At 32.5% G+C, this 23946-nt stretch overlaps 1 protein-coding gene across 5 annotated transcripts in view; it reads left to right on the top strand.

Annotated features, from left to right (window-relative positions):
- The window catches only part of Rilpl (Rab interacting lysosomal protein like), a 47229-nt gene extending 23566 nt beyond the window's left edge, over nt 1-23663 (top strand). For 2 of the 5 annotated variants that reach the window (XM_089708751.1, XM_089708749.1), the window contains exons 4-8: nt 13127-13201; nt 14220-14318; nt 14680-14858; nt 15591-15713; nt 19266-19505. In XM_089708751.1, coding sequence (XP_089564877.1) covers nt 13127-13201; nt 14220-14318; nt 14680-14858; nt 15591-15713; nt 19266-19374 — 585 coding nt within the window. In that variant the 3' untranslated portion in view covers nt 19375-19505. Of the gene's footprint in view, nt 1-13126; nt 13202-14219; nt 14319-14679; nt 14859-15590; nt 15714-18344; nt 18431-19265; nt 19506-21754 lie in introns of those variants that run through there. The other 3 variants (XM_089708752.1, XM_089708753.1, XM_089708750.1) reach the window with 3 other exon arrangements.
- Nucleotides 23664-23946: the final 283 nt, after the last annotated feature.

Here is a 23946-nt window from a genome sequence, read left to right as displayed (position 1 = left end):
TTCCCAGAGTAAATTTCAGGTGCGCTTATATTTCATGTGAATATACAAAATTTTTATAAGTGAGGGTAGATGTTTATTATTTGATGTTAGTTACAGTTATATAGGTAATAGACGTAGTATTTGTATTCTCTTTGGGTAATAGTAGATAACAGTGATTGTGTTCATTGGTTACATTTTTAAAAATCTTCGGCTTTTTTTTAATTTTCGCCTTCTTGCGTTCCCACAAAAGGTAAGTTGTAGCTTTTATATTTATTGTTTATTATAATTATATAGTTAGACTCATGTTTTTAATTAGTTAAAGTTATGACAAAATAAGAAAATGATGAAATTTTATTTTTATCATGTATAACTTTTACAAGACTATTATACGCCCAAAGAAGGTCACTTTAGTTCTTGATAAAACTTTATTTGTTAGTAGCTTTTTATTAAAATTAGGTACACTTATCTTTTGATTTTTTTTTTATTTACAGATTCAATGTTCATAAAAATTGACGGTTTGCGTGAGGATGTAGTGGAAATTAGTAACCTTGCGCGTGGTCAATCAATATTCAATACATATTATAATAAAATTCTAGAAAAGTGATGTCTGTACAATGAAAATATGTAAAAAAAATAGCAGGGGTTATTATTAAATCGATCTCAAACCCAAAACTGTAGTTATAATTTTTTTTGTCTGTTTGTCTGTATGTTTGTGCACGCTAATCTCAGAAACGGCTTATCCGATTTAGATGCGGTTTTCACTAATATATTGTGGTAATCTTCATTTAACATTAAGTGTTTATTTCATGTTAATCGGTTTGTAAATAAAAAAGTTATGACCATTTAAGTATTCACGGCGAACATTTGCAAAGGCATTCTATTGTACACTATACAGTGTACGATAAAACGTAAGTTATCTGTTATACGCTACAGTAATTATTCCTTATAAATGTCCAGGTGATCATATCAAATCGGTTCATCCATTTATTATACCTAGGTATATAGAGGTAAAAGTGGGAATGTGGGAAAAAATATTAGTTATATTTTTATCCAATTCGGTTTATCCATTTATTAGATTACAGCGGTGAAAGTGGGAATGAACAATAATCGAATGTGGTCAAATAATATACTCAAGCGGCATATCAAAATATAAAAGAGCAACGTGTTTTATCGAAATCGGTTCATCCGTTTATTACATTTAGGGGTGACAGTGGTTAGATAAATAAACCAAATGGAGCATCAAACGACAGGATATGACGTGTACATATAGGTATAATTAGATAATATGGTTTACATCAAAATCGGTTCTGCCATTTACTAGGTGTGGAAAGAGAAGGGTTGAAAGTCTGTGAAAGAAGAGGGGGATATGGGAGCGAGAGGATAGCCACACCCTGGAAATTTTGAACTCTACTCAAAGCCACATAGGCCTGGCTCTTGGCAATTTTTTTTCCTAAAGATACCACTTCTTTTGCCACTGTGATCCATTACAATTTGTGCACGGTTACGGCCCAACTTAAAAGATGTCAAGGAGCAACAAACTTATAGATATCAATATGATGTAGGAATGTAATATGGAGGTAGAGGTAGGTCTCGCTCACTTGAAAATATCACATGAAAATAAGAAACCGAAGTTAAAAATTTAAAAATTAAAAAGAAAAACCCAACGCAACGAAGGAAAAGGAATAAATAATAATTTTACAAACTTCCCGACGATCTTTAAAATTAAGTACCATTATAAAAAAAATATAATTGTATATGATATGATAATGATGGTATGGCAGCCCCGATGACTTTGTTTTTTTATTTTTATAAATATTTAAAATGGTATTTATTTTTAAAGATCTTCGGGAAGTTTGTAAAATTAGTGAAACTTTTATTACATCGTCTCAAACTTTTTGGTCTGTGTAGCGCATGTCGCGTGACGGTCGGCTGCCGAGTAGGTATAAAGCAGTGTTCGGAGTCATTATCGTACAAATACGATAATTTTGTGCCTAAGTTTCACTTTTACCGTGGTTTCATAAAACCACACAACATTTTTTCCTTTTTCTATGCACTTTTCTTCGTTGCGTTGATTTTTTTTTTATTTAATTTTTATTGCACGGTCTAAACGGTTTAGTTACTACGGCGTGAGACAGGAAAGATCTGAGCGCTGAGACAAACGTCAAAACGCAAAGGAATAGAATCCGCTATCGATACTAATTATTGTCTTAAGCGTATGATGTTTTGATAAGGATTTGTTCACCTTACCAACGACGACGACGACCACGAACAAAATTTTCATCCAGTCGTAATTTAACAAAATTGTGCAAAACACAATTAAAAATAAATTATTAAAATTTCCTGTCGTTCTGGTGATTGGAATTTTTATTTTTGAGATCAACGAATGAAAAAATAGATTTTTCGTAGAAACGGTTATATATATTGTCAAAAACATACATACAAGGAAGGAAGAAAAATAAATTTGCTCCCTTCCCTCCTGGTGCCTAAAAATAATATAACATAATTTAAAATAAATTTTACGTAGAAAATTAACTAGGTATTTATTTTTATTTTTTAGCTCAGTTTAGTAATAAATTTTACTAACAGTTCGTTTAATTATTTATGGTAGTACGTGTTTATTCAATAAAAGTTAAGTAGTAACTACCTACTATGCAGTCACTATTCCACGCGGACGAAGTCGCGGGCACAGCTAGTAAACAAATAATATAATAATAATATTTCAGGTATGAATTTCCATTATTAGATAACCTTTTTGTTTTTATCTTGGCATTTAAAGATAGAAGGTTAGATTTTCTGAATTACTTAGCTGAAAATTGTTCTTCAAAATGAACCATAATAAACAATTATCTATCCAGTTCCTTCTAATTAAGGTGTTTAGTTCTTGCTAAAGGAGCAGTTTTATTATCGAATGACTTTAAAGAATTACGTTTCTTTCGAGAAGTTTTACCTTCTGTTTTAAATATTAAAACTGACTCGATAAGAAAACGAAGTTACTTCTAATTTCACACTTTTACGATTTATACTTGACATGGTGATTGGTGACACCTATTATATATTTTTTTTATAAACAATTATACTAAAAAATTTGCGAAGGCTTTGTCAAAGCATTTTTGTAATTACTTTTAGGTTTGGTTGTATCACGATAAAACACTTTTGGCTTTCTTTTTTTCTCGTGATAAAACGTTTGGCTTTATAACCATAAAACACTTTAACTATTAATCATTCGATCACTTTTGTTTACTTACACTGCAATTTGAAAAATAACCGAATTTGCCGCGATAAAAAAATGGCTAAAAGTGCAGTCAATGTTAAAATCGTTGCGTCATTTCACAGTAAACAGACATGTTTTTCCGGTTTCTATATTTAATTCTAAAAAAATATTTAACGAAATTATTCAATGAAGATATTTAATTAAAACTGCCATTTAAAGTGAAATGTAAACAAGCCTTTACTTTGCGTAAAAATTTTATTGCGTTGATCTTTACAGAGCTTTTCTAGGTCGGGAAATATTAAATTTTTTACGTGGCTAAATTCCTTTTAGGATTATTCTTCATTTTTCAGGATTTGAGCGTTATTATCTTGTGTTTCATTCGTTCCCCTTCAGTTGGATTAAAGCAGCTTTACATTGTTTGAAGTTTGGATCCATTTTTATGATTGTCAAACCAGCCAACAGAACGAGTTTAAAAGTAACTTATTTAACACACACACACATACAGAAGATAAGAAAAAGAAAAGAGAAAAACATATATAAGATAGGTACACATGTTAAATAGGCGGCCTTATCGCTTTCAAGCGATCTCTGCCAGGCAACTTTTGGATAGGATTAGTTTTATGCAATAGAATGAGATAGGTGGTGTAAGTATATTTCAAAAATATACGTGGGCAATGTTGGCTAAAAGTGCAAGTAACATTGCCCGCCTACAAAAACAGGCAAATAATAAATTAAATGTTGAAGAATAATGAAATTTGCTACAACAATATATGCACACGATCTAAGAAAAACATATGCTAACAGAAAATACTAACGTTTCCATAGAAAATTTTTGCGAAAATTTAAATTATTCAAAATAAGTGGGCAATGTTGGGATAATTCACGGTACTTTATTAAAAGTACGTATTAGTAGCATTGGTAACATAATTAATCCTCAATATTGAAGAAGATTATGCCTTACTATGGAGAAACTTAGTACCTACATACTTAGTTGTTATATAAATAAACTAATGCTATAAATAGAGAAGAATAAATTTAAGTGGTACGGATTAAGATAAGCATTTTATAACCCAAGACATGTATATTATCTATTTCATCCGTATGATTGTTGAGAAAATTTCCTCTATGCAGATAAGGCGGTGTTTTTGATCTTCCTTGATATGGTATCAATAGCCAATATTATTGCTTTGAATGACGTACAAAAAATTTCATAGGCGACTGATACTAGTTATGTATGATAATATATAATAATAAATTATCTTTTTTTAATAAAAGCCTCACTTGGAAACGTATTGACGTAATTCAAAAACTAAAAGTCCAAGAGTTTTTAGTGTGTTTAGCTCATTCACACAAATGGCTTATTCGATTTGTATAAAAATTTTCTTACATTATATAGTTTTTAACTTCGTTCACTTAGTAGGTAGGTACCTAATTAAAAAGTTTGTGCTAATCCTGACTAAAAATGTTTCTGAGAGTCAGAGATAGGTAGTTCTTCTAACGAATACCTACTATAATATTTCATTATCTATATTTTTTGCAATGTAGCTGTAGGTATATTCATATTTTGCAGCATTTTAAAATCAATGTTTTTAATCCTTATCTAATCTGATTGGTACGATACGTTTATGATTTAGGGGATTATCAAAAAGTAGCTGTTCTTTGTAAAATGTCTCATGTTATATAAATCATAATTTTAACACTGAATGGTCACAAAATATGAATGAAAAAAGGAACAAGTAAATTATTAAAAAAACAAAATACCCGACTGCACACTAAAAAAAGAGTGATTGAAATGAATCTAATGATACCGCATACATATTTTTTTAAAGGGAAATTTAGAAAAAATATTATTATGTCTTTATCCCGTGGGACTTTTAGGATAAAATGTATCCTATGACACTCCCGTAATCAAGACAAATCTAACGATACCTCATACATCAAAATCCATCAAGCCGTTTAGGCTACAGGTGGTCACAAAGGAAAAGACATACATACATACTTACATACACTCGAAAAACATTACCCTCCTTCTTTGGCAGTCGGGTAAAAATAAGCTATTGATGCGTTATTCTAAAGAGAATTCCTTTCTTTAGAATAACGCATCAATAGCTTTTCCGCTGTGTAACAGCTCTACCGCCTACTGCTTTTTTTCATTCTCTGCAAATTTATTTTCGAATTAATATGTAAATCCAGTCCGCAGAATCGCAATATACCGATTAAGCTTTCTGCCCGCGGTTTCGCCTCCGTGAAATTCATACAAAATTTCATGCCTTATTTCAATTTTCAACCCCTATATATTACAAAGTTTTTTTGCATGTTTATCGTAAAAATATTAAAATAAATCAAAAGTGTTAAAATAAAAAAGTATGTACTTACATGCAATGACACCTAAAAGGTTTGTGTTTCAAATGATCTTGGTTTAGATGAGATCACATTTCCATAACTGTATGCATGAGTAAGTTCCAATATTACGTGACAAAATCTGATATGCACGAACGTTATTGCCTATTGTAGTGTTTTAAATAGAAGAATTAAATAGAAAAGGGAAAATAGAGAAAGATTGTAGCTTTCAATTGTGGAAGAAAAGAAAACATTTACAGATATATGTACTTAAGGGCTTGGTCTAGTAGTGCAAACAAATGCATCCTGTCATCCTATATGTAAATAATACAAATGTACTAAGGGAAAGTTGCTCCACTTAATTTTTAAAAATTAAATCATTCGTATAATTTAATATTCGTAATAAGTACCAAAAATGACAATTTGAAACAATTTTCGTGAAAATTACACCGGGTGATTTTTTTTATCAGTACACAAAATTTGCGAATACTTTCTATTGATATCTTCAACTTCATGTTTATATAACTGATCAACTTTTACAAAGAAATTTGGACGAAATATAAAAAAAATAAGCTTTCCATACAAAATGCATAACTCTATACATTTTTTTCGACCTAAGTTTCTTAGTGAAAGTTGTTCAGTTTAACTAATAAAGCGGATAAACAAATTTTGTATATAATAAAAAAAATGTAATGTTTGTGTTAAAAAATTATAAAATAGAAAAATACGCAAATGAAAACAAAAGATATTTATTTCTGACTAGCTTCCGCCCGCGACTCCGTCCGCGCGGATGTCAGTCTTCGCGTCTTCTACAGATTTATTATATTATGTATAATATATAGATTTATATTGATAAACCTAATAAATCTTTTGCTAGCATTCTGATGCTTTATCGGTTGCACTGGATTTATCTCTTTTTTTTCAATCGCTTGAATGATATAGGATGGGTCCTTGATGGGCATCGAATGCTGAAGTCTCGAATCAATCAATTCTGACAGTAGGCAATTTATGTAAAATCTTGATAATGGTCCATCATTTTATTTTGCCTAAACGTTACATACTTTTTTATATATTCTATTTTTAACGAATGATTCACTCCAGTCCAAACAGCAAATGAGCAGACTTCTGCTTCTGCAACGTTTAGTTGTCCCTGAATTTGGAAAAAATAGTCATGATTCTTATCTATGACAAAAGTGTTATTTTTTGCATTGTATTTCAAATATTAAATTTTTTTTTAACCGCATCTTCCGCATTCATGTCTTTTGCCGGAATTAGACATTTAACTTCTACTAGTCCCATCTTCCCTTTTTGATATGGGAGTGTATAAAGTAAATTTTTTAGATATTTCTCGTTATACTTTTAAAAAGTTATTATTGTCATTTTGCTCATTAGGTAAAGTAATTTCGATATCAGTTTTAAGTTTTCTGATACCTGCAATAAAAACGTCATAATCGCCTGCACATACTTATCGATTACACCCTGTATACAATCCACCATCCACATTCATAATGTTTTCCTGTCCTCCTCTCCTTTACGCTGTTCACCGATACATTTTAAATAAGTAAATCTGCTACTACTGAAGGATGTTTCATTGTGATCAGCAAATTTTCACCACTGTTGTCGATTATTTGTTTTTCATTTTTAATCAGCAATTGGGAATCATCAGTTTTGTTTTTTGCAGATTGGTGATGTACCCTAACAATACGTCGAAAAGGGAAAGCATCAACGAATTATCGCGATAATTCGTTTTCGTCCTCTTTTTTTATTCTCGCGTCTCTGTTACTTCTGTTTGTTTAGTTCTCAACACCCACTGAATTTTCTATGTTATTGTGATCTTCCATTACATCTGAGTTTTGATGATGTGATGATAATCCATTCGTTTTAATATTGGTACTTAGAGTTGGTAGACTAAACTAGAAATGGCGGACTAAATTTGTCAGCGCGTCTGTAAGATCAGAATATAAAACCAACATCCTGTATTTAAGTTACAAAATTAATAATCAAACAACATGCCGCTACGTTGAAAATGACTAGAAGAAAAAATTAAAAAACCTCGGATCAATTTTGGAGTAAACAAATCATTTTCCCCGTATGGGGATTTCCTCGCATGAACTTGGGAAGTTCAAGTTCTCAATAGAAGTTTATATTATATTTCGTATTTCTCAAACGAAAAATAAACATTTTTGGAACTTCAAAAAAATTATATTATAAGAAAATTTATGAGCTTACTTTAGTTTTAAAGAAATATACATCCCTTTACTGACACCCCGTAAAATAAAGAAATTGTTGCCAAAAAATTGTTACCTTTGCAATCTATTTGGTTTCATTAACTTTATGTTCGAAGATAATTTTTTTTCTAGTATGTAGTTACACGCGTATTTTTTTCGTTTATTTTCCATATCGAAATCAAATGTTTAAAAATACGAATATTTGCACAAAACTAAGATAAAAATAATCAATTAACAAAAATATTAAATTTAATGAAGTAGAGCAACTTTCACTTCGGTATGAAGGAAAATCGAGCGTAGAGCACACGTCAGAACGCTCCGGCCCAAGGAGCGCGACTAAAGAAATTCGCTAGGATTTTTCCTAATTATTTTAAATATTTTTTTAATATTTAAAGAATTATCAAAATTCAAAAAAAAATTTTTTAAAGGATTAATACTCATTGCTCTTCAACCAACTCGAATAAATTAATGGAAAAAATAAGTTTTAGCAGTATTTATCAATAGATTTTGTAAGGCAAAAAATGGGAAATTTAATGAATTTATAACGTTCTAATTAAGAAAATCATAAGTTTTTCGGCAATTGTATTCAGCAGTTTTTAATAACGACTATATAAGGATAATAATGTGCTGATCAGATTGTGTAAATTGTAATCGGTTGCAACGTAGTGAGTGCACAAACTTAGCTCGAAATGTCTTTGGGGGAAAGAGACTTATCTTGAAGGCCTGATTAAGGTAACATAAAGTAACTTTACAAATGTGAAAAAATTCACGCGCATTGCGTATATAACACTAATTGATAAACAAGAAAAAAAAATTCAGTTTATCATTTCATTAGCCGGGAAAAAATTGTCAAATAACTTGTTGAAAACGCAATTTTGCTAGACTGCAGCCTTAAGTAATTTCTATATGTACAATAATTAATAATTAATTATCTTCTAATCGACATATATTATTTAATATTTAGAATTCAGAAAATTGATACTGTGTAAATATCTTATATACAGAAAAAACTACAATAGTAGGTACAATATTTTAGTCACGATAATATATTACGGCATTGTAACATTCCATATAGAAGCTTCTTTATCGGTCACTGTTTGTAACATAGATAATCCAATTTAATTAACGAATTATGCGAATGCTTAATAATTATAATTGTAATCAATACCAACGTGGTATCGCCATTGACTGACGTCACCTTGTGCCTAACCAGAAAGTAATACCTCACAATATAGGTCACAATAACAGATGTAACAAACAAAACCTTTCTTCATACAAGTGCAGCTATCAAGCCATTAATTGGCTCACTCTAGTCCAGTGCCTATATTACCATTAGTTTACTTGACGTTAGTTCGTAGTAATACAGGAAAACGGGTTAAGTGGAAATCGCGCTTTTGACATGCAAAAATATTTCGCGAACGACCTGAAGCTAAATGCTAAATATTTCTTTGACTTATACATCCAAGAGTTTACCGAAAGTTGTGTTTGAGAAATGTTGGTAAAGGCTGTTCTATTTTTGTCTTATGTTTCTGAAGTAATGATAAATATAATATGTAAATATTCTGAATTAAAAACATAACTATGAAATTAAAAACATAAAGTTATTTTCAAATGCTAACAGGTACCAATTAACATTTGTGCAATCAAAATATTACTTAGGAAATTTATAAATATTTATTGGTAAATTTACATTTATTATAAATACATGGTGTTCTTTATACTTAAAAGAACATCTGAAGGGATATTTTATTTTATTCCTACCTACATTTGACCTTTTCAAAGAAGGTAAATCAATCGAAATCATACTTCACATGTTACAATTCCACATGTCCACAATTTCGTCCTACCTCTTAAAACTCTTCAATAAAAAGTAGAACAATTTTTATTTCTAGAGGTAGAAGTTAGACTTTTTATATGGAGAATATTAACGAGAAACTGTTAATTGCAGTGGTTATTCAGTATAGAATGTAACGTCTTTACCAAATGCTATTTTGCATATCGCAATTCACCGCTTCTAACGTGCACCCGATGGTTCATGCATATTAATGTTCCAACACATATGATTTTATATACGTACTAGCGACCCGCCCCGGCTTCGCACGGGTGCAATCAGCAATGCTGATACTAAATACACTACAGAAAAATTGTGAACGTTGTACATAGGTATAAAAATATAGCGGCCCGCTTCGGCATCGCACGGGTATAAAATACCTACATAGCCGGGCGGCCGCAAACGCTACGTCCCGCAATTTTTAAATCTGTAATATCTTCGAAAATATTCACTTAAATCATACGGTGTAAAGGGCCATATAGATCTATATTAAATGAACAATGTATCCATGGTATTTAATTGGTTAAGGATTAATGCTGTATTGGTTAAAATCGCTTCGAAAATTAGCCATTATTTGTCGTAAAAAGTAAATGACAAAAAAAAGTTATTGTGGGTTATCCATAAGAGATAGACATATACCACCGCGGACTTTTCTGTAGACCTTTTCAATGTGTATAATACTTAGTACATTATTTTGATAAAACTCGTAGGGTTCAGCCTGCGTTTGCAATGTAAGCGGAATAAATGTAATTTTTTACGACATCACATTAGAAACCTCAAAAATAACAGTACTTCTCCACTACTTAATGGATCTTATTATACATATAAACCTTCCTCTTGAATCACTCTATCTATTAAAAAAAACCGCATCAAAATCCATTGCGTAGTTTCAAAGATTTAAGCGTACAAAGGGACATAGGGACAGGGAAAGCGACTTTGTTTTATACATACTATGTAGTGATACGAGCAGTGAGCACGCATAATGTCTCGCAAGGGAATATTTGGTCTCCATGAATCTGCATATATACTATGGTTAAATATAGAGAAATTGCACATTTTATATCCTCGTCCAGTTGAGCTACAATTTATTCCCTTGTATGAATGGTGGAAGGAATATTTGTTGAGGAACTTTATATGGGTGTACACGTTTATGCCTTCGTTTTGATGTTAAGTTTATTCACCTGTTTAAGAGCGTATACTGAGCGGTCTGCGGTAGCCGCATCGCAGTGCGCATAGAAATGAATATTACGTACATAATTGTGCTTGCGGTCAGCCGGACGGCTACCCGCAATGCGGCTACCCGCATAGTGCGTATACGCTCTAAGTATTTTGTTAAACGTTTAAAATGAAAAGAGTTATATATTAAATGTTTAATTAACTGGACACAATTAAATTATTGCCCCTAATAAGCAGCTATAATAATTATTGATAACAAATGTTAAGTAATGTAATGAATGTTAAGCTTTCAGCTTAGCTGTTTACAATGTAGTATAAAAATATGTATTAAGTAAATATTTTTTACTCGATACATAATTATATACTACATTGCAAGTAAATTTACACAAAAAAAATCTAGGTACATCCCGAATTGTAAAATGTATGTATATTGAATTGTTTTGTTTTAGGCTTAAACTTAAATTACCTTTTTTACCATTAATAATGATTATTTGATTATTTTACGATGAATAATAATATACATAAATTATATGCAAAACATTGTTTGAGCACCAGTCGGCTATCCAGAGGCTTTCAACAACAGATGTCATAAACAGTGAACTCGTTGGTAAATTATTATATTTCTAGACGTTTCTGTGTCAACAGAAATACACAACTTGCGGTATTTATATTACAAATGAAAATAGACTCAAAATATCGACATTTTTATCTCTCTGCTAGAGTACCTCATTATTTTTAATAAAGGCTATTTGATGTTGAAGGTTTTTACAGCTTTTATTTTTTAATTATCAAGCTTGAGACTAGCAATTATGACTTATTTTACATTGCATAGAAAGACAGTTAACACTTTGAATTTTTGAAAGATTTTACTTAAACTAGTCAAGATCAATAATAACGTAGAAGAGCAACTATTCATATTCAAATAATTATATTTTAGATACTACTATTGTATTTTTCATGAGTACAGATTTTTAAATTAAGTATTATAAATGTTTTTTGTAGGTATTTGGTAAAATCACTAAAAAGGTACTACATAACACAATACAATGATAGGATTTTTGGATAATTTATTACAAATGTTTAACTGCAAGCAACAGCAATTAAATTGTTATATAAGTAACAAAAGAATGTTTATAAAACACTATTACAAATTATTTAATCGACGCATGCTGACGAAACTCGTAAAGTATGTAAAACTATGACATAGTGTAATGTGCTAGAAACAGAGCGAAACAAAATCGCAATTAACAGTGATGGGCAGATGTAGTGACCTTCGTTTATGTAATTGTTGTAAGATATTTGTAATTATCGTCATGTAGTTTACATTATGTATTCATAAATTGATATACTTTTGACGGCTCAGTGTGGCAAGTTTTAGGATGGTAAGATAAGACAATACATTATTGTGTTTACCTCTTTTTTGTATACGCTTTTTATATCTCTTCCAGTTCTAACGGTCTGGTATACTCCATATAATATTAACGTATAATCTACCTTATACATAGTCATGAAAATTAAACATATTATTATGGAAAACTTCAATGCACTGTTATCTCTTTTCCAAACCGATACAAATATGAATTTAAATCAAAATGAACTTTCACATAAAAAACGGACGATAAATAAAACTGTAAAACATTTTTATAACTGCACATTGAAATGCTGGATCGTCCATACAAAGTAGTGTTTTGAAACACAAACACCTATTCAAGTGATCGCGTAAAGAAATGCTGAATACAAAATAATTTCACCTTTGATCTCCCACGCGTGACCTACATATGCATTTACGTGTGCTATTTTAAGTCTACATTTAGTGTAAAGTTTAGAAATTAAAAGTGAAGCCTGTGGAACTATCTATACATCTATATCTCTATACTAATACTGATATTATAAAGAGGAAAGATTTGTATGTTTGTAACAAAGTCTTAAAAAGTACGACAAGGATTTGGATGAAACTTTACAGTAATATAGGTCATACATCGGAATAACACATTAGTTAGAGAATTACTTAATTTTTACAGCGGATTCGTCCGCGGGTGAAACCGCGCAGAATACCTAGTAATTTACTCTTTTCTAGCTCTCAACGACCTTGATCAAATATATCAAAAGTTTGACTTTCTAATACACGATCGTATTACACTTGCATAAATGAAATGTAGAAATATCAAAATTTGCAATATTACAAACTTACAAAGCAAGATTAGTAACTCGACACAATCTAATCTGGTTGCAGTGAGGATATCACACGATTTTATCTTAACTTTGTGATACACTGTTTTTTCTTTGACGCCTTATATGATATATGTGTTATGTATAGAACATACTTCTTTTACTAATATGGCAATTTTGGATACGTTACAGTTGACGAATCAAGTAGAAAAATTGGCGCAGGTCAGCCGAGATCTCCGTAGGAAGCATAAGCAGCTACAAAATCAGGTAAGACTTTTCGATATTTGTATTTGATATAGTATTAGAAATTTATAATTTTTGAGGGTAGTTTCATGTTCCATATTTTTAAAAGATAGACATTAGAAAGTCAACAGTTTTTTTATATTATATATGTAATATTATGTATAGTTAACTAGGTACTTACATATTATTTATGTTTTAAATTATTGGAGTGAAACTTCTTTAGGCGCATTGAGAGTAAAATTTCAAAGTCGCGTCATGGCAATACCGTCACGTCATGGAGTAAGGCGACATTTGAACATTTGAAAACGACAATTTGAATCTTGCCAAAGAAGTGTCACTTCTGACACGTGTGTTCGGCACACACGCTTTTTTTTGATAGTTTCTATTTATGTTTTAATTTAGGTAATGACATGTGACTCATTTCAAGTCGTAAATCAAAAAGATACAAACTTTGCGACGGATCGAGGTGAGAATTTGTTTAACAAGTATCATTAGACAGTGATTAGAACAAAAAATCTTATCATCATTTATCATTGTTAATCGTACATGTAGTAATAAATATTTTTTACACGCAATGTCATATATATTTATCCGTAATAAATAAATTAAGAGAGAATAAATGAAATGAATAAGTTGACAATTGTCTCGGAAATGTCGCTCTTGAAGGGATAGGTATAATATCAAAGCCTTCGTTATAATACTTAGATTTTTAAAAGGGCTTTATCATGATCAAGATTTATACACAAAGGTTACATGAAATGGTGAAAATACTTAATCGATGTCTTTAAAACCAAATAAATACACCAGATACCTAGACCATTGATTTATTTGGGTATCTGTTGTTTTACGGAAATTTTACTTGTTTCAACTTTCAACAGATAATCAGTTATGTATTGAATGTTGAACTAGTACCGAGCATATTCATACATCAAAAATTTACCGACTGAATTGAGAACCTCCTTCTCTTTTTGAAGTCGTTTAAAAATAGGACTGCGAGGTGTTATTTAGAAGTTTTATTTAAATTGATTGTAATGAATTTCAGATGCGCTTAGTATGTGAAGAACGTACGGAGCTATCGGCCATCGTCCAATCGCAACAGAGAGATATCGCCGCGTTACAGCAAGCGGACGCACAGAACAAGGTAATGTATTTCTTACTCGATCTAATGTAAAATAAACCTTAATAGTATGGACATAGAACTCTTTTTCGAATGATTACAAAGTCTTATCTTTGTGTGTATTTATTAGTCGTGGGAGACACAGGACATAATTTTTGTCCATTTTTTATTTAACATTAATTGTTCTTCCAACAAAATATAATACATTAGTGCTTTTACGATTTTCTATGTGCGAATAAATTTTAAATTTAAATGTAATTTTCATCGATAATATGAATACAACTACTACTACTACTGATTTATTACTTCAACCAAATTTCTAGGAACAGTTTGGTTTTTACCAAACTACCCGCAAATTCTTTTCTAAACTATCCCTAACCGCCAGAAGTGCGCGTCATGCGGCGTCGCATTCGAGGGCACGGACGACGAGGACCAATCGTCGAAGCCGACGTTCAGCGTGCGGGAGTTGCGCGCTATACTACACGAGCGGAACGAGCTCAAGCTAAAGCTGAACCGAGCTGAAGAGCAGCTGCAAGCGCTTCAAGCGGAGCCGCTACCCGACAGGTAATACATAGTGTGTGGTAGTAGACGTGCAGTAGCTGCAAGCGCTTCAAGCGGAGCCGCAACCGATCAGATAATACATAGTGTGTGGTAGTAACGAGGTGCAGCGAGTAAGAGTAGCGTGCCATACTACACGAGCGGATCGAGCTCAAGCTGAAGCTCAACCGTGCTGAAGAGCAGCTGCAAGCGCGTCAAGCGGAGCCGCAACCCGACAGGTAATATATAAGTGTGTGCAGAACAGCGCTGTAGAGCAGCTGCAAGCGCTGCAGGCGGTCATATAAGGCCCGGGCGCGCCACGTTGTAGCGTGAATTATCATTTATGCAGAAATTCCCACATAATTTAAGAATTGTTATTTTAAGTCATCCGACGTGAGAAAAAACTGGTATACGATCGACTATACGCTCTTTTTAAGTGGATCGAAACGTCGAGTTGTTAAGATTGCAAATTATGATTGCAAATTTTTCAACCCTCACCCCGAGATAGAATGTTTTACTTAAATTTTTACAAATATACAAATTTTCATGCTTCAAAATTAAAAAAAAAAATATTCTTACCATATTAGTTTTAATTGCATGTAAATTTTAATTGATTTTCAATTTTATTGTCACGTGTCCGTGTCACACAGGCTCCTGAAAAACAGTTCTTATTATCTTAGGAGCCTGAGTCACATTGATTTGTAAAATTTTTGTGATAATAAATGATTTATTTATTTATATTTTAAACGAATTACCCAGCGGTTCGGACACATCGCCATCTCTCGGCAGCGTGGTCGCAGATGATGAAGCGCCAGTACAAGGTCCGCTCCCCGCGGAGCCAGATGACGCGCCGTGGAAACGCAATAGTGGGATAAGGAAGTTGTGAGTATACGTGCTTATTACCTAGTGGGTTTTTGAAGTGAAAACTTCTTTAGCGGCGTTGAGCACTTTTTCTGTAATGGGTATAAAATCTTAAACTCGCGTCAGGACACGTGACCTGATCGAAAAGCGTAAGACGGATGGATATCAAACATGCTCAACGTTAATAACCAAGTTTTCACTTCTGCTGGCACTCCCGGAGTGCAATCCGTCTTTTTTTTATAAACAGGGGGATTTTTATAGTAGGGGTTTTTATAAAAATGGGGGGGTAGATAGTAGGGGTTTTTATAAAAATGGGGGGGGGGGGGAGGATTTCGATTGGTGCGATCGAAATTCTTCCTATTCACAATTTTTTTTTTGTTTTGATTGATTTGATTGATGCTATTAGAGATGATAGGAATAGATGATAAAATTGGTTATGAAAGGATAGTGTTGATGTTATTTTACTGAGATTTTTTGGTGATTTAGTTTGGTAGTGGTTGTTATTTTTGATTTCAAATTTAATGTCAAACGAACAAGTAAATGATAAGAAGATTGAAACTTAAATCTTTATTTCACTCAGTGAAAGTGACTTTACACTATTATTTTATAATAAAAACCAGTCCCTGACCTTTTTGTAAAATAAATATCAACACTATTAATCAGACTTCGATATTATTTTGCATGATGATGCAACTTTTTAGTCTGTAACTAGATTCACAATCATTAAACCTTTATAGAAAGATTTTTGTAGAAAGTTACCAATATTTTTTTTTTTTCAAGTTCCTTCATGATACTTTTAGTTCTGTCTGTTTTAAATATTGTTTTCCTTCTATTGTGCCTCTAGTTGTATGTCCTGATTTTTACATTCAATCTAGTCCAGAAAATATTTCTTATTTCAATTTTCTTTTTGTATTATTCGAAGCTTTTAAAAATCAATTGGATTATAATTGAATGTGAAAACCAGACAAACTATAAATTCAGGGATAGTTATGTCGAAATATTATTAATGGTTGCTATTCTTTATTTCTTCTATCAAAATTTCTTCTTTAATTTTCAATTTTTGTACGTCTTTTCGTATACATATTATGAGAAATAGTTGTAGCAACCATTAACAATAATTCAATCTCCATTTTGGGATAAGTCGATACTGAATGTTGGATGAGTCTGTTTTTTAATGCAGTGGAATTAAATAAGAATTTTTTGTTCTATCTATTTCATTGATATGTTTAAAATAACCACCCTAATAGTTGAAGTTCTATCCACTGACTTGTAGAAGAAGACCCATCCAATCATTTAAAAAAAAACCTAATTTTTATTTTATATGGTCCCTTTTCAAACGTTTTGTATCACCAAGTAATTCTTTAGTGAAATGAGTCTTAAATAGTTTTACACATTTCATAAATATTGAATTCCAATATAAAATACTAATTGGTGATGTGTTTGAAAAGGGATTAAATACTAAACATTCAAACATCCATCTTGTGTCTAACTACCTATAGAAATAAGATTGCATGTTGCATGGTGGACATCATTTTGCCCATGGCTTTCGCTTAGCTTTGATATATTTATTCACGGTACAACCAACTAACTCAAAAGCACAAAAACATAATTTAATTACCTATATTTAGTTTCATTGAAACATCCATAAATTTTGCACAATTTACAATCTAATACAAGCACATTAAAATTCAATTTTTAATGATATTGTATATTACAAATGATTGCGAATTATTCTTTTATTTATATACTTTGAAACAGAAGTTTTATCTCGAATGAATCGTTTATATGTATTTACTGTGTGTATTAATGTAAATAAATATATTACTATTTCTACTTTTATAACTTTTTATAATATTTGTATTGAATATGCTATCAAAATTTATGCAACGGCATTGGCGTTAAATTCAAAATTCAGCATTAGATGCTGTGTACTAACAAATCACACATCGCTTCACATAAACTTAATGTTAAAAACATTCACTCGAACACAAAACAGCTTTTGATTGGTTCTGGTACATTTTTCTCGTTATACTGGGTCGTAGTGACGCATGAGTACATTAAGTTGCCCCATACATATATTTGGCTTGTTCATATCAAAATTGTTTCACTTGTTTTTAGGTGTGTTATTGTTTAATTTGTGGAAAATGAGACCAGGGCCGAAAGAGATCTTTCACGGATACATCGATACACTAGCACGGCCGCACGGAATCGCATGGACGAAGTAAACACTCCGCTTGCTTGACCACAGATTATCCTATCCTTATGTGTTGCTATTAAACAAAATTCGAGCCAGATTCGAGCTTCACTTAACAGTGTCATTCATACATGATGTTAATCACATTTATGATATATATTTTATCAGTTCGTCTCGTTAATTTTGACGTGACAACGTCTTATAATTCGATAGAGCCGGTTGCACGCACGAAAAAACATGACTCATGCGGCGTTACCTCGCTCTGAGGCGTTCCATGTAAGGCTTGAAGTGCAAGCGAGAGCGCGGAACGAGCAAAGAAGCACAATCGGACGTTGTCACGTTCAACTATCGTCAGTAAACCGACTTTACAGACAACCAATTTTTTTTCGTTTATTTGTCCTATATTATTTTGTATTATGTTGGTATATGTTTGACCCCGTCCCGACCCGTAACGCTAGGTTCTGGCTGGCGACTTGGCGCGCGGAAGGCAGACGGTCGCCGCCACCAAGGATCTCTTTCGGCCCATGGTATTAATGCCAATAAGGTACTGCATTGCGCAAACCGGTGCCGAGTTCATTCTTGAGATATAGAGAATAAGTAGGAATATTGAAGTTTACTAATCCTTTTCTATTTTTGACAAAATCTTTCGCTCTTTAAGCTATGTATTCTATTTCGTTCTTGCAAATTATGGTAAAGTAAGAGAAAGTCATCGGAAAATGGCATGTGATAATTATGAATTAAAAAAAATTGGATTTAAGATATTAATATAGCGTATTATTTATAAACGTTGTAATTTTAATAAGAATTGACAAGAATTAAGTCGGTACTGTGAATGTTTGATATTTTTGTAGTCACGTAAAATTCGATCTCATGTAGCGCATAGTAGTTTGTTAAGAGTGAATTTTTGCCTGTATTAGATTTAAAAAGTTTATAGAACGTTTGTAAAACTAGCTACTGCACAATATCTTAATACTTTTTTACTATTAGCTATTACTCCCTCCAGATACTGATGAATTTCTATGATATTAATTACTTTGTTTCTGACGGGCATATTACGGTACAAAATTGAAAATTATGTAACTATGTGCATATAACTCACTAGCTCTTTCTCATGTCTGAACAATACATGTATCTAAGTATCGTAAGATTACGAATCGACTATAACGTCTATTTTTTTAAATATAATCTTTAGAGACTATTCCAATCTTAATAATGATTTTTGAAACAGTTTAAAATAACATAGCAGTAATAGAAATTTATGATATAAACTTGCAAATAAGTTTGCCATAATTACCCGTCAGAATAGCGTCTCGACAACCATCCAGTAAACGCTATAAAGTACTCCCGTCACGTATTGAGAGAGTTGTATCGTCCCACAGTTTTCGCAAGCTCTTTGCTGAGTCTGATATCGCCGTGGGCCCGTTCCCCCGGCGGCCGTTTGGCGGCAAGCTATCCGCGTCCCCCGGCGCCGCCTCCGCCCCCGCGTAGGCACTCCGACCCCACACGCACAGACAGACAACACGCCCCACCGGCCCGCCGACACTCGCAGCTCGGGCCCACAGACCTGCGGCAGGAACTCGCCCGAAACTTGGATAACCGCGAACTCGACTCGTGGCTCGGCGAGCTCGACGAGCGCCTCGAACACCCGCCCGACCCGTTCGATCACGACATTCCACTGCAAAAGTCCATTTCGCTAGACCGCGGGCTCGATATCGTCAGTTATCTGCAAACGCTCGGCTCCGATTGGTCGGCCGGCTCGTCGTCGTCGCTGTGGTCCCTCCCGTCTCATGGACGATCTGAGTTACGTCTGGAGCAGTACAGAAGTTTCGAAGATATACCCGCTTCTCCGAAGACGAAAAGCAGACACGTATCTTTGGACGTCACTAACTCGATGTCTACAAACAGTTTCGCTCTTAACGTGCTCAGGGATAGTTACAAAGGCATAGGCGTGGAAATGGGCGAGATGAAGGTGTCGCCGCAAGTGAAAAAGCTGCAAAAGACGTTCTCCTTCAAGAGCGTCGATGAGTTCAAAGCGTCGGCCAAGAATTCCATTGAGAATTTAGATAGGAACGTCAATGATGATGATGATTTAGATATGACCCTGTTGGTTCCATCTTATAGGCACATATCTGTAAGCACAAGTGAAGGAATCGAAAGAGAAAACAGAACCATCAAACAGAGAAGGTTCGGTGTGACCGTTAATGAATGGCAGAAACAGAAGTCGAGCAATGATTTGCGAAAGGAGCTGCTGATTAAGCAAAATTTGTCACACGTGAAAAGTTACGACGATATCTTTAAGCATAACAAAGGTAATTGCTCTCGACGCAGTTCAGCAGAGATGAAAGTTTCGGATTTTACTCCCTTAAAAGAAAGTTACAAAAAAGCAGACCAACGTAGTAATGTAACTAGTGTACGTAAGCGAAAAGTCAATTTTACACCTGTACCATATCGTGAACGCAGAGTTGTGCCCACAATTGTTGTAGAAGAATACTCGTCTAATAACAGTATTGACAGAATTGCAAAGATCGTAACACCTCCTCCAAATAATAGCGTAGAAACAGACATATACTGCGACTGTCGTATATGTTGCGAGAACGACGATAGAAAACCTGATATCTTTGGAAATAAATTAAGTAGACTATTTGTTAAAATTGTTTCATATATGGATTCCGCTAGGAAATTGACGTGTTGGGACGAAAACAACAATTTGAGTGAAAATGAAATGTACACTTGCATAATGCATCTACTGAAGTTGTTATTCGGGCTATGGTTGAGGCATTCGGATCATAATTAATCGTTTGATGTTGGTAGAATTTAAAATATAAGATATTTATCTAAATATTCAAGTTGAATTTATGTTAAATTTATAAGAAAAGTATAGATTAATGGAAAAAAACGACAGTATTCGACTGAACGCGGTTTCATACAAAACAAATCAAGTACATACTACTTATATTTCTTTACGTACATTCTTTTTCACGATCTCCTGTCTATCAATTTCTTAACGATATCTGAAAATTAATATTTTAATACTTACATATTCTCTTCATAAGGCGTTTATGCATTCACAGTTCACACTAAATATACACAAAACATTACGAAAAATACAATATGAAATTTATTAAACACTCGAACACTATTTTATTTCAGCGAATCTTATTCTTTCTACAACGGTATTGAGAATTTATAGAAATGATATGAACATACTAATTCTTGTTATATGTTCTTGGCTGTTAGATCCCGTGGCAATTAAGAATTTTAATCTTAAATGACGGTCATACGCGTACCATCTCATGAGTGCGAAAGAGATAGAACATTTGTTAGAACAAATTATACATATTCTGACTCTAATGTTGGAGTGAGATGGCATGCGTCTTGCTGTCGTTTAGAATCGTTTCTTTTTTGGCGCGTGGTTATACTAACATCGCATAAGCGCTTATACAGACGATACAATTTTGTCAAATATTGTAAATTCCAGCTGTAATAAAGCTAATTCGCATTTTACGCTAAAAGTAAATAAGAACTTTTGCGATTGGTACGAGGAAATGGGTTTTTTCTAAATATTGTAAATCAAATTACTGCGATTTTTTAAATAACGACTGAGTTGGAAATATCCATTCTTATTCTTCTTTTTAAACTTGGACATTCATTTTCTTTTTCTAATATACATCAATTTATTCATACGAAATGAAATAAATTGTAATAATGTTTTAAAGGAATTAATTATCGCAGTAGTTTGAAATAGTAGTTAAGTAGATATCGGTAGGATGATGATGATGGTTTGTACTTTTAGGTATTAATGTGCATGCGATTTTGGGTTATAGTGTTTGTTACATAAATGCGATAATTGTGTGCACAATCTTTCCAGATGGCATAAATTGCTGAACAACTGTATATTCATGAATCCGTCATGGAATGAGAGCTAATATCTTCGTTTTTTTAGCATTTTTCATCCAACGCATAGTAACTATTCGCTTGGGTGACAAATTGAATCAATAATGGACTTGTTAACTCTATTTCAATACACATTCAATAGTGTGCCATCTTCGAAGTTTCTGGAATAATTTAATAAAATATCAATACATGCTCATCACACTATAAAATGTTTTAACATATCAACGTTCAGAAGTGCACGAGCACTCATGTAAACCAAATCTTGAATTCTTTCTTCATATATTGTGTATATTCTATTCAAAGTATATTTGCATTGCCACATAGTCGTGAAATGTCAACTTATTACAACCAATATTTATAAGCAGTGTATCGCTAGACGCTTCAATTTCGTATTATACACACGCAGTCGAATTAATGATAATATGGAATAATTTTATATAATTAATTTTTAATTTATTATGGCCTAATAAATGTGAATTCTTCAAATTTGTTTTTATCATTTGACCATCATAAATTTGTAGCCATTTACTAAGTATTAAGTTACCAAATATAAAGTCCGAATCGATTTAAATTCATTTCAATATTATTTATTCATACTATTCTCTCTTCGTAACGGAAAAGACAATTAGATTATAGACTAGAAAGTTATAGAACAGTTCTTCCATTCATATAGGAGGGTAGTTGTAAAGTGTCACAAACATTACAATAGAACTCGACTAGACCATGTGCCTCATACAGTCTGTTATCACATTTTATCTTATAGTATTTTGTAGGAAGTTAAAGATAGTGTAAGAATTGTGCGGACCATAATGCCCGCTAGGATAAGTAAATGTAATCATTCCTATGGCTTGTTTTATAAATCTGTTTGTCGTCTGCTTTGCTGTGAACGCGGTATAAACGCTGGCGGTTATAACGTGACGTTGAACATCGTGATTACGTTGTTTTTTAGATAGGTAGGTACACCTTTTGAATTTTTTATGTTTGACTTTTTGTTAATAATCCTATCAATATGAATAAATAAGGGTAGAATGTGTGCTGAAGATTTTGTTTTGACATTGCAACGTATAAATACTAAATACTAACGACGAAGGAAAGGCACATTGATGACATTTCTTTTTGCGATTCTATTTTGACTATTTAGAGGCTGTGCGACAAGGATAGACATTGCAAAATATTAATTGCATCTTATTTCCCTGGATGCTATTTATATATTTATTATTATTGTTATAAAGGTGTGCTTTTTAGTGTCAAAGATATTTTATCGACGACAAACAGAAATTTAAAATGAGCAATAATCGTTATTAATATATTTTATAATGGCATAATTCCTTCGATGTCATTAATGCTAGTCACAGTACTACTGGGTACTAGAGTTAAGAAATGTTTTGGCATTATGGCGGCATGTTAGTGTGTTTGTATGTCAATTACACGGAGATACGGAACTTTGGGTCTAATATGAGTTTTCTCACATAAACTTATCGCTATTGACGACATACTTAGCATAAGATTATAATATTTCAATGCGTAAAAGACTCATTTTGAAGAAGTTAGTCTTTTACGTATAGCTTACATTTTATATCACGTATTTTAATTTCTCACCCAACTCCTAGTGGTGCTGACAAATGTTATCCAAATATTATGTCGTTTTGATTTATGTAAGAAAACTCATAGATCCGACTGAAGCAAACAGAAACAAACTAACATGTCGCCATTTTAGTTTATCAAATCACAATATTATTGGGTATTTGGGAACATCAACACTAAAATCTATAATTTCATTATTCTTTTCAATGTTATGAAACTTCTAGAATAAAACTGAGACAATTTATGGTATCTATTGTGATTAATGTTGACGGTGTCAAAATTAAAATATGTTTATATTATGTATTGTGTTTTATTTCTATATCCGGAGATTGATTTTAGGTTGCTGATTTATTGAATCAAATTGTGTGCGAAGAAACAGGAATGATTATTAACTACCTGCGATCGGCGGTTTCACCCGCGTGGTTCCGCTTCTGTTGGTCTTAGCGTGATGGTATATAGCCTATAGCCTTCCTGGATAAATGGGCTATCCAACACCAAAATAATTTTTCAAATCGTTCAAGTAGTTCTTGAGATAAGCGCGTTCAAACAAACAAACTTCAGCTTTATAATAGTACGTAGGTA

This window comes from Colias philodice, chromosome 21 (genome assembly GCF_061535455.1).
Source record: "Colias philodice isolate Cphi_HAF_F1 chromosome 21, ilColPhil1 Martin Lab GWU primary, whole genome shotgun sequence".
In the NCBI taxonomy this organism is placed as follows: Eukaryota; Metazoa; Arthropoda; class Insecta; order Lepidoptera; family Pieridae; genus Colias; species Colias philodice.
This window is presented reverse-complemented; position numbering and strand designations above follow the sequence as displayed.